This window comes from Pithys albifrons, chromosome 13, assembly GCF_047495875.1.
Source record: "Pithys albifrons albifrons isolate INPA30051 chromosome 13, PitAlb_v1, whole genome shotgun sequence".
Lineage (NCBI taxonomy): Eukaryota > Metazoa > Chordata > Aves > Passeriformes > Thamnophilidae > Pithys > Pithys albifrons.
Genome location: NC_092470.1, coordinates 18,493,415 through 18,510,219, shown reverse-complemented (window position 1 = coordinate 18,510,219; position 16,805 = coordinate 18,493,415). Strand labels below are relative to the sequence as shown.

At 46.5% G+C, this 16,805-nt stretch overlaps 1 protein-coding gene across 5 annotated transcripts in view; it reads left to right on the top strand.

The window, feature by feature from the left end:
* CERS3 (ceramide synthase 3) overlaps positions 1–14,795 on the top strand; it is a 51,680-nt gene extending 36,885 nt beyond the window's left edge. For all 5 annotated transcript variants that reach the window (XM_071568152.1, XM_071568155.1, XM_071568151.1 and 2 more), the window contains exons 8-11: positions 135–263; positions 2,177–2,283; positions 3,632–3,788; positions 14,487–14,795. In XM_071568152.1, coding sequence (XP_071424253.1) covers positions 135–263; positions 2,177–2,283; positions 3,632–3,788; positions 14,487–14,618 — 525 coding nt within the window. In that variant the 3' untranslated portion in view covers positions 14,619–14,795. The remainder of the gene's footprint in view (positions 1–134; positions 264–2,176; positions 2,284–3,631; positions 3,789–14,486) is intronic.
* Positions 14,796–16,805: the final 2,010 nt, after the last annotated feature.

Here is a 16,805-nt window from a genome sequence, read left to right as displayed (position 1 = left end):
GGTGCAGCCACACGAGGGCAGCATCAGTCTGTGCCTGGCACACCTGCACGGGCATCCCCGTGCTCCTGCCTGCCAGGGCATCCCTCAGGGGCTGGACCTGCTTGGCTTTACCCTTTTTTCCTTCTCCCTGCCAGGATTTTATGGCTCACGTGGTCCATCACTTGGCAGCCATCGGGCTCATGAGCTGCTCCTGGTGCGGCAACTACTTGCGCATTGGAACTCTGGTGATCTTTGTGCACGACACAGCCGACTTCTGGCTCGAGGTAACCCTCTCTTTTTGTCTTGAATTCTGTGTTTGGTAGGTGTTTTGGGGTTTATTTGGTTAGTGCCCACTTTCTGTTCAGGGACATTTTCATCTTTTCCCCACACGTTTCATCCGATCCCTTGCCATCCCCACAGGGACAGGAATTCACAGGTTTAGAGCGTGGAAGATAAAAAAGAGCTGCTGGATGATTTAAGCTGTATTCTGTTACAGAGAAATCCTGCAGCACAGAACAGGGACTGGAAACACAGCTGACTGCCTGGGTGGTTTTTGGTTCACAGTTAAAATTAGAGAAGGTTGTTCACAGAATCACAGACTCAACTGGGTTGGAAAAGACCTCCAGGGTGGAGTCCAACCTTTAACCCATCACCACCTTGTCAACTAAACCCTGGAACAAAGTGCCATGTCCAGTCATTTCTTGAACATCTCCAGGGGTGGAGACTCCACCACCTCCCTGGGCAGTCTGTTGCAATTCTTGACAACCCTTTCCATGAGGAAATTCCTCCTGATGTCCAACCTGAACCTGCCCTGGTGCAACCTGAGGCTCTGTCCTCTTGTCCTGTCTAGCCTGTGAACAGCTTGTCATGACACCAATTCTCAAGCAAATTTAGCAGCCAAAACTTCTCCAGTGATTCCATGACTCCCCAAACTGGCTCTCTGTTGGCATCATGTGCCCCCTGTGCTGACCCAAGGGCACCTCTGCATTAAACACTTCAGGCTGGAAACACTCAAGCTGTCCCTGAACGAGGTATCACAGGTACCTCCTGGCAGAAGAAAAGTTTCTTCCCTGGGACTGAAGGGGAATTCCCTTCCCTGAACTAAATATCAGTGTTTAGAAGAGCCTCAGAAGTGTCCTGTTCTGCACAGAGCACTGTGGTCACAGAGATTTGCTGCTGGGCTTCTGGGAGGACAAACACACACACTCACTGTGTTTCCTTCAGTGGAGTTTCCCTGAGTCTGTAACCCCAGGATTGAAGCAGTTTCCTCACCTGTTTGGTGGCAGTGCCAGTCTGAGCAGCCCTTGCAGGTTGTCACTGTCCATTTTTGCTCCTCATAATCTGTTGTGTTGGACCAACTCGTTGTGGGGTCATGCCCTTGGGGTTGGTCCACATCAAAAGGTTTTTTGGTTACTTTTAATCCTGCTCTGTGCTCCAGTGAACTGTGTGGCCCTACAGACACTGAGCTGACAACTGGTAGGGCAGCACCGGGATGGAAACTGAGGTTGAGTACCAGAATAGCTTAATCCTGCCACTCAAAAAAAGAAGGGAAAAAAATGAATCAAATTGCTGTTTAAAACTCAAGCTTGGCACCTGAAGCTTTGCTCACACTTGGAACAGCTGCTTTGCTCAGCTGATCCTAACCCAAGGTGGTTCCTAATGGAACATGGAGAGTTCTGGGTGGTTCATTCAGGGGAGAAGCAGCAATTACAGCCTTTCTTAGTGGGATAGAGACCAATGCTAAGATGTCCTGCTCTCCAAGAGGACCAAACAGAAGCTGAATTAGGCCCAGAGGAGGGTCAGCAGAGCTATGTGAGAGGGGACACCACCACCCTGAGCTTGCAGGTGGAGCAGCTTCTCTTGGACTCAGCCTGTTTGGAATCAGGTAGAAAAATGAGGAATTACCTCTGTTGGCAAGAGCACTGTGTGTTTCCCTGACACTTTGCTGTTCTGGTTGGAGAGCTGTTCTTTAGGCCTTTGATACAGAGTCCCTTCCTTTGAGATGAAAGGAGAAATATAAACAAAGAATCTGTTCTGATGCTGCTTTATTAGGTATCAGTAAAATGATTGCTTTACATGTCAGACTGGGAGGAAATTTTCTTCCTGCTTAGGTGGAAGATGAGTCTTTATTTATGAAAGCACAGAATTTATTTCAGAGAATATTTATAATACATTTGGTGGTTTCTGTTCACTGCAGGCAGCCAAAATGTTTAATTATGCTCGCTGGGAGAAAACCTGCAATATCCTCTTTATCATCTTTTCTATCACATTCTTCATCACCAGGATCATCCTGTTCCCCTGCTGGTAAGCAATGTTTAATGTAGTCCCAGGCTTTTACTTCATTCCCACTCCCCCTGAGAGGTTACTGGTGGTTGGGATGGGGAGAGGGAGGAATGGATTAAAAGAGCAGAAGCAGAATTCTCATTATTGTTGGCTATTAAAGGATAGCAAGAAGAGTTGACAGAAACTGTCATTTTCTTCAAAAATTCTTCAGTAAAAACAGTCTTAGAGGAGCCTCTTGAAGATATGCTGACCTAAATAAAGGCTTTTATGTATTATTTAACTTGGTTCTGTAAATTGCAGTTAAATGCCATGAGCTCCTGCATTGTCAAGGGGATTGAGCTGCTCAACTGGGAGAAATCACTTTTCCTTTCATCCCACCCCTGCTGCTGGAGCTGCACAAGGCAGAGTGTGTGACTGGTTGAGTTTTTGTAGAGGCTCTTTCTGCCCCCCAGTGCTTGGGTGGTGCCTCAGCTCAGTCCCCCACTCAGGAGCACTCAGAGAAGTTCAGGTGAACCAATTAGTTTATGAAGGCAACGCAAATAAATCCAAAGTTGCTGAATCCTTGGATGCCTCTGGAGTGCTGTGATTTAATCTGCTGTGCAGTATCCACGTGGTGCTCACTGTGCTGAGTGTGTTTAGTGTTCAAAGTGTTTAATGTGTTTCACATTCGCAGCCCTAATTTGCCTTCAGGCCCCTCCCTGCACATGGACAGACCCTTAGAGACTCAAGCTGCTTAAATTAATAGTTCTGAACATTGATCAACACAAGGATTTCATTTCCTGTAGTATTTTCCTTCAGAAATGCTGATGTCTTTCACTTTATTGTTATTTTTTGGTTAACTGTACGAGTGATCTCCAAGCATTTTGCTTCACTGAGTTTCTTGTTCTTCAGTTCTCGAGCTTGGAAGCAAAACATGAGATTAAAGGGCCTCAAAAAGCCCCAAATAATATGGAACTAGTGAAGTCTGAAGATGGACAAAACATATGTTAATTAACAAAAAGCCCTGTAGCAAAGCCTGTAGGATTTTCTCTGGAGTGTGGATTTCAGATTAGAGAGAATTTCCATTTAAAAGGGCCCAGGCAGGCTCGGAGTTGCACAGGATCTGGACCACACAGAGATGGAGATCTGAAAAACAGGGACTTTTCTCTAACCTCATGTAGAGCACTTTCATGACAGACTCGAATTTCTCATCTTCTGAAGCCTATATTTCAACAGAGATGCATAATCTAGTTAAGACAGGGCTTGTTAATTAATCTGCCATCTTTGCAAGAGCTTTTTAATATTAATCAGTCTGGAATGTGACATTAGAAATCAGTGTAAAGAGCAGGGAGAGGGAACCCTGCCCATAACAGTGACCTTTGTCTTCCAGGATTCTTCGTGCCACGCTGTATCAGCCTACCTTCTATTCCACAACTCCTGTCATAGCCTATTTTTTATTCAATGGGATGCTCTTGGTGCTCCAAGGATTGCATTTATATTGGGGTTATTTAGTTTTCAAGATTCTGAAAAGGTTCGTTTTCCTAAAGGTAAGAAATTTTGGTTCTTCGGGGAGATGTGGGAAGGTACAAACAGATGTTAATGCCTCCAGTGGAGTAACTTGGAATTTACTGTTGTTTTCCTGAACTTTCCAGTCAGCATTTCTGACAGGGATCTACCAAGTAAAGAGATGCCCAAATGTGCTTTTACCTGTCATTGTCAGACCTAAAGCTGTAGGTCAGAATATCAGAACCTCACCCAGAACTGTTTTCTGTCTGTATCTGGTGTTTTGCACTGAGACTCTGAGAAATGAGCTCTCCCAAAAACTGCAGCCCAGAGATGGTGCAGAACTCTTTGGGAATTCCTGTGTTCCAAGTGAAAGGAAAATCTTGTCACTGGACTTGATAGGAACACACGAAAAAAGGAGAGGAGAGGTGAGTGATAAGATTGTTGACTACAAGTTTCTGGAGTAGTTAAAGTTCTTCATGTTGATCTAAATCTGAGGTCCACTAAACTTGAGAACTGGTTTTGGATTAAAAAACCACGTGAAGCTGCTCTGGAACTGAGTGATGGCACAGTGAAATCCTGTCCCATTCAGCTGGGGCAGAGGAACAGTGGACTCTGGTGCTGCACAACCTGCTCTGACCTTGTGTGGGAAAAACCTCTACAGAAAACTGCCATTTAGGGCTTGTTTGAGTGCCTGAAGTAGGAACATTTTCACAAGGTCTCATGGCATGAAGGGGCAGTGGGTGAAGTGTAGAGAAAACATTTAGCAAAAAGCATTAAGAGCAGAGCTTGGGAGAATGTCTTTAAGATTTGGCATAAGCATTGACAGGTATATTTTTCTAGTTAAGATGAAACTGAAGTCATGGTGGTGAAAAATGGTATTTCTTTTAAGGTTCAAGAAGCAAGAGTTGCTTGAACTGACCATCCTTTTATCTGAAGCAGTTAATGCTGTGAGGAATCTGAAGGAAATAGAAATATTCCTTTCTCCCTGTATTTAATTGTTGCTTGACTGCTGAAAGAAACCATCCCATAATTATTGGATTCCATGAGATTTGATGCAAACAGAGAACTGGGTGTCACAGGGAGACCCAATGTCTGCCCTGGAAGGAAACTGCAGTTACCAGCTCAGCAAAGAGCTGTGCATAAGGGGCAGATCTGTAAGAGAAATGGCCTGGGTTGTCCAGCTCCTAAAACAACCTTCTCTGTTCCCTTGGACACTGAAAAGCTTGTAAACTTTGCATGTCATTTACCTCTGTTTGACTAATTACAGAATTATTTCTGGCCTGACTTATGGGCTGTTAAACAGTTTGACTTCTTGTTTGCTCCTGTGATTTTGGCTGTGCCTCTGTGCTGTTCTTGCCCAACTCTTGAGGAACTGGAGAGACATCCCCTGCCTTCAGCTGAGGAAGAGGAGGCTTTGGCAGAGTTCTGCACCCACACTGGTTGAGGTTCTGGGAGCACAGTGCAGGAAGGTTGTCAGCTGCACAGGGGACACACAAGGCCCTGCTCATGTGCCTTTGGAAGGGACAGAAATGTTTCATTGCTCTGTTGTGTTCGTCATTGCTAAAACACAGGAAAGCACCGAGCCTGCAGCCCTGCCACGGGTTCTGATTCCTCACACAGCTCTCTGAGAAGGTGGTTTCCTAAGAACATTTATTACAGTGGCAGCAGCAGCAGCCTGAGCCCTTTCAGGGGGATGACTTCAGCTGGCTGCATGTGCAGCCTGTTTTCCACAGCAGTGGCAGAGCTGGCTGTGAAAGCAGCCAGTGACTCCAGAGCTGCAGAGGGAACCTGGACAGGAGTGGGGCTGGCAAGGCAGTGCTTTAATACCAACATCTTTGTTACACACACTCCACACCAAAAGCTGCTGCTATTTTAGGGAAATACCAGGAGACCATTCTGGTGTCAGAAGGGGTTTGTCTCTGTGCCCAAGGCTCTGAAGTTTTCATTCAGAAAACAGGCAAGTTTTGATATTTTTCTTGAGGCAGCAGTTAGCTGCTTCAGATGGAAAAATGAGTCATGGTGTAACTGGGAATAGAGACTGATGTTGCTGTTTAACTGAAGGAAGCTCTGAGCATAGAAGGGTGTGAGGAATATTTCCAGTGCCCTCTGTGCCACTGGGGGTTTTGGGGTCACTGCAGCCCCCAGAGCTGGTTCCTCTCAGGAGGAGGTGGCTCTTCACTGAGACTGGCTGGTCAGAAGCTCTTCATCTCAGCTGTCACCTCCCCTCTGCACTGGTGAAGGGGACAGTTTTCTCCTCAGTCCCTTGGGATAACTCAGCTCAGCTGACCCACTTACCAGCAAAAAACAACTTGCACTAAAAGTCTTGCGGTTTTCCTCCTCCCAAATTCTGCAGCCAGAGCTGAGTGAAAATGAGGGAAAAGGGAAGAAGGGAGGACAGGACCTTGCTCTGCCTGTCTGTGTCCTGGTTTCTCAGCCCTGGGGGTCTCTGGCCCAGAGCACCACTGGTGGTCTCCAGGATCCCAGCACTGGAACCACCTTTCCCTTGGCCCAGCCCTCCAGGAGTGCCCTCACAGGAGGGAATTCTGAACCCACAGGCTGAACTCTTCTCAGCCACTTCACATTAAGAAAAAGCTTTTTATTTTCCATTATGGTAAACTTGGGGGTACAAGAAAAAGAAGGTTTTCAAATCAATTATCCTTCCTTCTGGAAAACAGAAATATTCCCTAAACGTCCTTCCTCATCTGACATTTGTGACTCTGGGGATGAGCAAGGCATGAAAGAAAAGCCCTTCAGGGTAGCCATGTAGCAGTTGTGCTGTGAGAGGAAGGAGGACATTCTTCAGAGTCATTTCCTCTCAGGTTAGCTCAGGCAATTGCAATGTTTGCTGCTGGTGCCATCTTGGTGTCCAAGGCCTTGTGTTGCTAAGGAAACTCTGTGTGTTTCTGGAATATTGTTCAATTACATGGGGAAATGACCCCCTTGTATCAAGTTTCAAGCACCACTGAAACATGTCTAGTCATCATGTCTGCACATATGAGAATATTTTAGGAAAATTGAAAAAACATACAGGGAAGTATGAACATGTGCACTGATTTAAACCATCTCGCCAGGAACAGCCCGTGGAGAGCTAACATTTTATTTCCAAGGTCAGGAGAAGGGGGTGAATGACAGCAGCTTAGAGCCACATGATTATGGCAAATTAAGATGTAAAGTATATGGTAAACCCATTACACACTCACTTAAGGTTTTGAGACTTCGGTGCTTTAAACCTTGAAAAATGTGTGTAAGTTGTAGGAAATGGGAGTGATTCCCCCACGACTGGGAGACTTCAGGGCTGGTGCCAAGTCCATCACAGGAGGGCACTGGCAGGTTTCCAAGTGACTGCAATGGGACCAGGAGTAGGTTTTCGTTCTCCTGTAATTGTTTTGTCCCCATTGTTTGTCACTTCGGGTCAGGCACTGAGCTGCTCACTGATGCTGGTTGGTTGGATTCACTGGGGTTCCTTCCTCTCCCTGAAGCAGCAAAGGCCCTGCAGTGCTGCAGAGCAGCATCTTGTACCTGTCACTCTGTGAAACCCTCCAACATTCCCTTGGCATTTTGTACTTGCTGAGCAGCGTTTTAAAGCCTTGGTTGGGTGTATCCTTGTCCATGGCCTGTTCATCCCTTATTTGTCCAAATTGCCAAGGAAACAGTGAGAGTTTGTGTTCATGGAATGACTAACAGAGCTGGGGAAGCTGAAAATGATAAGAAAATACTATTTTGGGGTTGAAGGGAGAGCTGGGAGGTGCTTGTTGATACTTCTGTTGTTTCCAGACATCATTCTTCTACTGCAGCATTTTTTGGTTTTCCTCTTACCTTTTTTTTTTTGGATCTGCATCCTTTAGGATCAGACCACGGATCCACGGTGGTTAAACCTCCTGGGTTACCTTTATCAACCAAAAGCCACTCACCAGCCTCCCTCCCCCTGTGAGTGCTGTGGCTGTGAACACTCACCTGTCCTTCACCTGCACTGACCCTCTCACTGCACTGGGCAGTAACTTGGGATATTTAATCCTAAACAGAAAGAAATCCTAGTTTTAAAGCTACAGAGATGAAGAAAACTCCTCTACTTCTAGTAAATCCCTGCTCTAAATGACTCTTTTGATGTGAAAGTTCCTAATTCAGAGAAAAGACAAATGTTGGTCGCATTTTTGCTTTAAAATTAATTGCTTTCCCTTGCTGTTCATGGGCAGATCTTCTGGCTTCCCATGTGTGTTGGGCTGAGCTACTACACTAAATCTGCCACACCATGTTAACTGCTCATGTCTTCTAATTTTATAGCAAGATCTTTATGAAATGTTCCATTTCTTGCTACTTTTATATATGCACCTTCAATGTGCAATAATGTGCATATGTATTTATTTTTTCAATTGCCAAAAATCAATTCACAGAGCAAACCCTAAGCCTTTACAGATCTTTTGATGCCTTCTTTTACTATTTTTAATATTTGCTGCAGGGGTTTGAATTGTGGCTTTGTTATGAGGTGAATAATTCTTATACTTTCAGAGGGAGTCACTGAACTCTAATTTGCTGAACTGATTTTAAAAAATAGATTGAAATAAAAGTATTTAATGATAGGTTAATATCAATTCAGAAAGAAAGTTGTTCTGTCTTGCATTTAAAGAAAATATATTTCCCTAGGAGGACATAGGAGTGCTCCGTAATGCTCAGTACGTGGCAAGAAGGGAGGAAATCCCTGAGAGGAGCATTGTGTGCCCTGTAACACAGTCCTGGGGACTCCTGAGCGGGCACAGGGCACTGCAGGCTCAGCCCAGCAGGAACCACACCAGGCAGGAACCTGCAGGACCAGGCAGAGGTGGCTGGGAAGCAGCTGAGGGTGGTATTTGTCTTGTGTAACTTGGGCTGTGCCCACCTCAAGTTCCAGGCTCCCTCTGTAATCACTGAGGAATTGTGGTGTCCCCAGTGAGAATTCTGTGTCCTTTGGCTCATTAATGAAACTTCATGAAACTTTGTTTATTGGGTACTACTTGAAGTGTTCTGTATCCAGCCTGGATATCAGGGTGTTTAGAAAGACTGTATTTAAATGATTTTAGGTATTGTGATATGAAATATATAGAGAGATATATATAAAGTCATTTCTTGTTAGGTAAGTGGCTGAAAATGAGAATGATAAAATGTTTAAGCATGAACATAAGGTTTAGACACATCCCAACAGGAACGGAATGGTTCCTAAGGAGGGCATAGGGAAATGGCCCTGTTGGACACAAGTGCTGTGGCCTTTGTGCTTCCAGGTTGGTCTGACAGTGCCCTAAGGCTCCTGTAGGAATGCTCTTTAGCAGCTGTGTTGTTTCAAACCCTTCATTTTGAGGGCAGTCACACCTCACTGAGAGCAGCACGAGTGTCTGATCAGCTGTTCCACAGCCAGAACAGCCTTTCCAAGGAGTGAAATGCGTGTTCTGATAACAGTTCATGGCCCTGAACCCCTTGGCTTAACACGAGCCCTGGCCCAGGGTAGAAGAAAGTTCACTGTAGAGAAAAGCATCAAATGCCTGTTAGACTGTGCTTTGTTTCTTTGCCAGCTGTGGATTTAAAACTGGAATAATTCAGAAAGCAGTGGGACATAATGACTCACTCGGTACCTCCTGGGCTTCGGACACTCGTAAAGCGCCGTGCGAGGCTCGGGCAGTGAGTGCAGCAACTCAGCCCAGCACACCCTGAGGGCACGGAGAGCCTGAGGGCACAGAGAGCCTGAGGGCACAGAGAGCCTGAGGGCACAGAGAGCCTGAGACCACAGAGCCTGAGGGCACGGAGAGCCTGAGGGCACGGAGAGCCTGAGACCACGGAGCCTGAGACCACAGAGCCTGAGACCACAGAGCCTGAGGGCACAGAGAGCCTGACCAGCTGTAAACAACGATTTAGCTCTTCCCAACAGCCAGGGCACGAGAGCTCCAGCTCCAGGTGTGCTGTGCTGAGTGACAACACCAGGGAGGTTTTCTTGAGGTTAAATTTATTCCTTCTGTCAAAATCAGGGACATGTTCTGGTGTAACATCAAGTTTTGTAAGACTGTTCTGTTCAATAATGGTGGAATTGGTGTAACTTTGTTTTTTACACGCCTTCTTTGAGTTCCCTCTGCCAACCACCAGTGGACAGCCTGGGGAATGGGTGTTACACAGAGAGAGCTTAACAAGAGGAGTTCTTTCCACAAGATGTCCACTGCAATTAATGTAGCAAGTCTGCATCTTCATTTAGAAACTGCAGAAAGCAGAGTCCAACTGTGCATCTTCCGTGAAAGATGAACATTATTTATGTTGCCTCGTGGGTATAAGCTGAAAAGGGAAATATATTTTCCAATAAAATCTTCCAGGCTGGAAATACAGAACAGTTTGCTTGAATCCAAATGTATATTGCTTATTCTCCACAGGAAAGTAAAGACTTATTAAGTCATATGTCAGCTGAGTTGAATTACTGATGTTGAATTCAACATGTTGAACTCAGAGATTCATCAACTTTATAGGATTATTTGTTAGAGAAGTACCCCCTTGTATCTCTTTGGACTGACTTTTTATGATCTCTCTTGTTTATTATCTCCTTTCTTTGAGGCAGTGGTTGCTGACCTGACTAAGAGCTTTCATCTTTGTACTTCGAGCTGTTTCCATATGTGCAGGTGCTGTGGAATTTATTGTCTTTACATTGAAAAATCAACATCTAGTCAATGTGTTTGTAGATGTTTAAGTGAAAATATTCTTAAGGTAGAATTAGGGTACAAGGTCTAGGACATGCTGATTTCAGTAGAACATGTGTTTAGGAGTCAGGAAATTACAACTGAAGGTTAAAGTATTTGTAAAGTATCAGAGCCAATTCTCTCTTAGTTCAGATGGAGATTTGACCAATACTTTTCTGCTTACAAGAGGCTGGGAGGTGGCCTGGGAGGTTTGCTCATCCCATAACTTCAAGAAGTCTTTTTTCTTTGCTGAAGTCCCTTGGAAGGTCCTTTACTGGTCATGTCACACTAATGGCTTCAGTGATAGATGTTGTACCAGCAGTGAAGTGCAAGCAGCCCAAACTACCTTAACAAACACGGTCCATTTCACTGAGAGAGGCAGACTGAGCAGCAGGTGGAAGGGTTAAACAAAAGGAAAAAAGATTATAAAAGTTTGCGGCTTTGGCTTCACTACAAATGGCTCTCTTGCAGACTTTATAGCATTAGTGTTGCTTCTCATAAACCCTGAAACCATTCATCCATTTAGAGAGATTAAATGGGGTAGTCATCCAGAACAGAAAATGTACACATCCATTTTGTCTGTTACCCTAAACCAGCTCAAGTATAATAAAAGCAAAGCACTGAGTGTTAATGATGGCTCAGCTGGGCATTCCCAGCCTGCCAGCTCTGGTGCTCCTGGTGGGACATCCATCTGCTGCTCTCAGGGACACAGCACAGCCCTTGGGCTGGAGGACACCACTGGCATGGATGATGGGAGGGACTCCGGGAAACATCTTGGTACTAAAGCAGGGAAAATCCCAGAAATGTTACACTTTTTGTTATTCTTCAAAGGTCACAGTTAAGAGGCACAAACTTCACTCAGGATATCTTAATATAATTGTAATGGCCTGTTGAGCAGTTTGCAAAGACAGGTTTGTTTGGATTTCCAGTTACAGATGAAGCTGTTGCTGTTTAAAGTTCTGTCACTTAAACAAGCCAGACAAAGATGGCCAGGCTCTCCTAAAGCAGGAATTTTAGAGGCACTTGGTCAGGAAGCAAGTTTATTATTAAAAATATAGTGAAATTTAGATTAAATTTTGCAGCATTTTTTCTTGATTAACATCAGGATTTCAGAAGTAACACTCTTTCCCAGAGTGAAGAAAATCTGCAGTGATTGCTTCAGAATACAAGAAAATTTAATTCCTGCTGCTTTGAAATCTGTAAGACATTCCTTCAAATGCAGAGATTTCCAGTGGGCTGGAAAAAAACATGACATGTTTTTTAATTACTACATATAGTGCCTTTAATCAGAGCATCCAGCTTGACACCATTAAAACTGGGAAGCAAACTCTATGTGAGTTTCCAGCTCCATGCTGGAAATGCCAGCTCATTCCTATAGGAAACAGGAATCAATATCCCAGATTGGCCATCATTCAAAGCCAGCTGTTCCCAAGCACATGCTTGAGCAGCAGCAACTTCTGTGGAGCACAAGGAGGGGCTCCAGATGAAATATGCACTCACAAACTCGCCTGATTCTCTTCCCAGTGAGCCCCAAGGTGCTGCTCCCTGTCCCACACTGCAGCCTCAGGGAGATGAGGGCACTTCAGGGGCTCCAGCAGATTCAGCAGCAGACACTCTACGTAAAATCAGTTAGATTATTTTTTTCTGAAACACTTTTGGTGGCAAAAAAAAAGCAACAATCCTCCCCCATTCCCCCCAGCATTTGTCTTTTACTGCAAATACAAATGGCAGAACTGGCAGGAGGGAAGGGGGTGATCTGAAAGAGCCAGAACCTCATAAATTGTTTGTGTGGGAAAGGCTGTCTTGCCTTTTCTCTAACTGATGGTGTGCCAAGTTTATTTTACAGTATTTACAGTAAGATTTGTTTGTTTTGATGCCCTTTGTATGTTGTTAGGGAAAAGGCAAAAGAAAATCTCCAGGAAGTTTATAGTTTGTGATGAGACAGAGCTCAGGCTTTAATTTGCTTTCTAGCCCTGTACCTTTCACTGGGAGTGCAATATAGAAGGGGATATGAGATTGCAATTGGATGAGTTATTACTGAGCTGTTATTTATTTTCTCTGTATGAGTTTGGTGCTTAAGGAAGGCCTCAGACCAGCATGCGGAGGAAGTGGAATTGTTAGTTCATTCTGAGAGCAGATGCAGGATGGGCAGGAACAGCCCTGGTTGCTCCTTCCTGCGTCACAGCCCGGCCCTGGCACGTCACTGCAGGAGGAGATGCAGCCCCTGCCTGTGCTGCTGAGGGCCAGGCAGGTGACAGGAGACTCAACTGCCCCTGCCAGGGTGCCCCAGTGTGGCTGTGCAGGCAGTGGCCTGGCTGGGCAAGGAATGACATCCCTGCAGCTCCAGCCCGGGACCAGCGTGCTCTGCCAGGAGGAGAATCACAGAATGGATTGGCTTGGAAAAGACCTCCAAGATCAGCAAGTCCAACCCTTGATCCAACCCCACTGTGATCACCAGCCCAGGGCATGGAGTGCCCTGGGCTGATGATCACAGTGGGGTTGGATCAAGACATGGTGGATTCTCAGTGCCACATCCACAGAATCACAGAATCAGCTGCATTGAAAAAGACCTCCGAGATCATCAGGTCCAACCCTTGGTCCAACTCCAGTCCCTTTACCAGATCATGGCACTCAGTGCCCCAGCCAGTCTCAGTTTAAAAACCTCCAGGGATTGTGAGAAGCCTCAGGGCTCCCTCAGGCCAAAAGACACCAAAAGTGGGGCCTGTTCTCAGGCACCATTTAGGAAAAGGAAGTGTTTTCTTGATGTACAACACCTTTAAGCAAAGCATCCTGCCCTGAGCCCTGTCATCCATTGGTATGGGAGGGCTTATTGCACTGAGAGGGAAATAGAGGTGTTTGGGTTTGATGCTGAAGCCTTTATTGTAGGAACCAAACTTCTGAACACAGGGTAGGGCCTTGGGTTTATGGCAGGAGGAAAGAAAGAGGAGACCAGTGGATTCTTTTCTGTGCCATGACAGAGGTCTCACCCCTCCCTGACCTTTGCTGTGAGACACTGGGAAGACACAAGGACTTTTCTCTGTGTAGAGGAAACATTTGATTTCCATGTTTGACTGTCTGGGATGAAGCCTGATTACCAAAAGTTAGGAGCTTTTCCTATGGAGCTGGGGCAATGTTTGGCTGAGGGCAGACTCTCACTGCCCCCTTCCATGCCCATTCTCTTCCCTGGCAGTTCCCTGGGCAGTTTGGTATTCCAAAGGTGCACAGAACAGCTGTACAGACACAGCCTCCCCTGTGCCAGCCAGAGGTGATGTGCTGTGCACACCACCGAGCAGCAGGGAGGGTTTCAGGGTCTGCAAGTGTCTCTGAGCAAAGCTGGTGCCAGAAGATGCTGGCACAGCTCAGCACTGTTTAGTTTACACCTCTCAGAAGGTGGCAGCCTCTCAGCTCCTGTGCTGGGCTGAGTGTATTCATCATATTTAGCTTTTAAATAATATTCTTTTTATCTTCCCTGCACTTCACAGTGGCTCATTAATCTCACAGCACCCAGGGATTAATAGTAACACTTTACAGGGAAGAGCAGAAAGGAGTAAAAAGAGTTCAAGTCGCTGGGCCAAGGTCATGGAAGCAGTTTTGTCTGAGGAACATGAGGTTCTGCAAGACTGAAGTGTTGGTAACTGGCCTCTCCTTGGCCATCAGCCCCCATTTAGGGGGAGAGGATGTTCCTGGGGGGCAGTTTGGACATTCTCTGTGTATTTAGAGCTCCCCTTTCCCCCTTTCATTTGTTCCCTTTAGCACACACTTTTTTCTGAGGCAAATGGTGAACAGAGTTCTGCCTTCAGAGGATGATGGTGGATTTCCAAGAAGAGAGAATGTCTCATGTTCTACAATTTTCATGCACCAGCTTTTCCTTTTGCAATTACAAATGGCAGTGGGTGCCTGAGTAATTAATTGATTATTTTTTCAAAGTCATTGCAAAGATCAATGTTATAATAAAAGACTTGCTTGTCTGGCACCTGGAGGCCTTTTTGAAGGGTGTGCACTGATGACAGAACACAGCAAAACCAGAATATGCTCACAGTGCTTTCTTCTCCCCAGGACTTGAAAGACGATCGGAGTGATGAAGAGGAGGAAGATTCTGTTACAGATACTGAGGAGGAGTCCACAAAAAATGGCAGCAAGAACAGCAGTGGGTCGAGCAAACATCTCCTCAGTGGCAGCCACCACTAGCCCTGTCCTGCCTCACCTCCTGCAGCCATTGCTGCTCTGCTTTGAGCCCAACCTACAGGATAGAATTTAAGTCAAAAGGCTTGTGAGAGACTGTGATTGATTTATTGTTGGCTACTGGACCTGGAAAAAAGCCCAGTTTGGAGGGGAGGGAGAAATTGCATAAAATGACAAAATGTGTTAATGACCCACTTCTGGAATCATCAGGGACTGTGTGGGAAGATGTTTGGACACTGACAGTGCTCCACAAGGGCAGAGCTCAGGAGAGTCAAACAAGTCAGTGTCCCATTGATTCCAGCATTGGTTTCAACCTGATATATTCCATCAAACAGTTTAAATCACAGATGTTTTGGGGTAGGTAACAGAGTGTGAACTCCATTAAGAACCACAGTTACTCAATGTGGGAGAAATCTGGCAGTGCTGTGCAGTGACTGGCACGTCAGTCTTTCCTCTTCAGCTGAAACCCTCATCAAAATGGATATTTTTGAGTTAGATTTCATTGCTGAAGGCCAGAGGAAGCAAATGTGGAGGAATTCAAATCCCTTCCCTATGAAGGGTTGGCTTCAGTGGAGAAAGTACCACCTTTCTGTGACATGTGCTGTATGACAGACAGCTAAAATACTGTGTTCTAAGATTTACCTGTCAAAGAAGTCACTGTTAAAACAGCAAAACTCAGCCCTGATTCTCCATTGAGCTCCAGGTTTCCCAAATGTCTTTCAGTCATTTTGGCCCAGTGTTAGAACAGAAGGTGCAGTGGGGAGAGTGAATGGAAATGGGGTCTTTTCACAGGTTCTTGTGCACTTACTTGTCTTCAAAACACCCCCTGCTCCTTACACATCTTCAGCCCAGAAGGTTAAACCCAAATCTCCTCCCTTCCCTCCCGTGATCTTGTCTCACAGCACAGAGTTGGATCCTGTGTTCTCTAAACTCTGATTGGAGGTTTCTGGAGTGTTCCCTGCAGGGATCCAGGCACTGGGGACTGGCATGGAATGTCACCCTGTCCGTGCTGTGGGTTCATTTGGTGCCAGGATCTGTATTTCCATCTCTGCTCCTTTATAAAATCGGGAATCACATGAGTTAGAGCCAAACCCTGATGTGAATATGTGGCTTTGGCCACACACTGTTGTTTGTGCTGTAAGCAGTGGTGAAACAGTAGGTGTTTTATCATTTCTCTCACCCAAAGTGCCTCTGCCCTAAATTTGCCCCTCTATTCTAACACCAGTGTGGAATGAGCACCATTTTCAGTGCAGGGCTGTCCAAGGGGAGCTGGGCCTTGTAAACAGGGTGGTGCCACTCTCACTTCCAGCTGCATGAGCTCACAAGGCCATAAATGACTTGTGTCATAAGTGTTGGAGGCAAGGGAGGCTCTGCCTGAGGTTCTGCAGTAGCTGAGATCACTGGGGAGCTCAGCCCAGTAGCCTGATGGGGGCCAGAGGGCCAGTGCTGGCTCTGGGGGGGCAGTGCTGGCTCAGGGGGGCAGTGCTGGCTCAGGGGGGCAGTGCTGGCTCAGGGGGGCAGTGCTGGCTCTGGGGGGGCAGTGCTGGCTGTGGGGGGCAGTGCTGGCTCTGAGGGGCCAGTGCTGGCTCTGGGGGGCCAGTGCTGGCTCAGGGGGGCAGTGCTGGCTCAGGGGGGCAGTGCTGGCTCTGGAGGGGCAGTGCTGGGTCTGGGGGGGCAGTGCTGGCTCTGGGGGGCAGTGCTGGCTCTGGGGGGCCAGTGCTGGCTCTGGGGGGCAGTGCTGGCTCAGGGGGCCAGTGCTGGCTCTGAGGGGCCAGTGCTGGCTCTGGGGGGGCAGTGCTGGCTCTGGGGGGGCAGTGCTGGCTCTGGGGGGGGGCAGTGCTGGCTCTGGGGGCGCAGTGCTGGCTCTGGGGGGCAGTGCTGGCTCTGGGGGGGCTCTGCTGCCCCTCGGCTGCTCGGGCAGGACTGGTGACCTATGGGAAGTGTGACAGGACTGACTTGTTTTCCCAGCATTTCCTTGGCAAGTGGGATGTAATTCAGCAAGGGAAGCATTTGTAAGAAGGGGAAATGTTTGGGATCTCAGATATGGAGAGGGAAGTGTTTTCTGTGCAGTTACGAGAAGCTGTAGAAGAGCTTTGTTACAGACACCTCATTCTTTACAGTGTTTAATTTTTGACTTGTATTTTGGACCATGGAATCCCCCAAATGTGTGTGTTTTTCCACAAAGGGAATTGC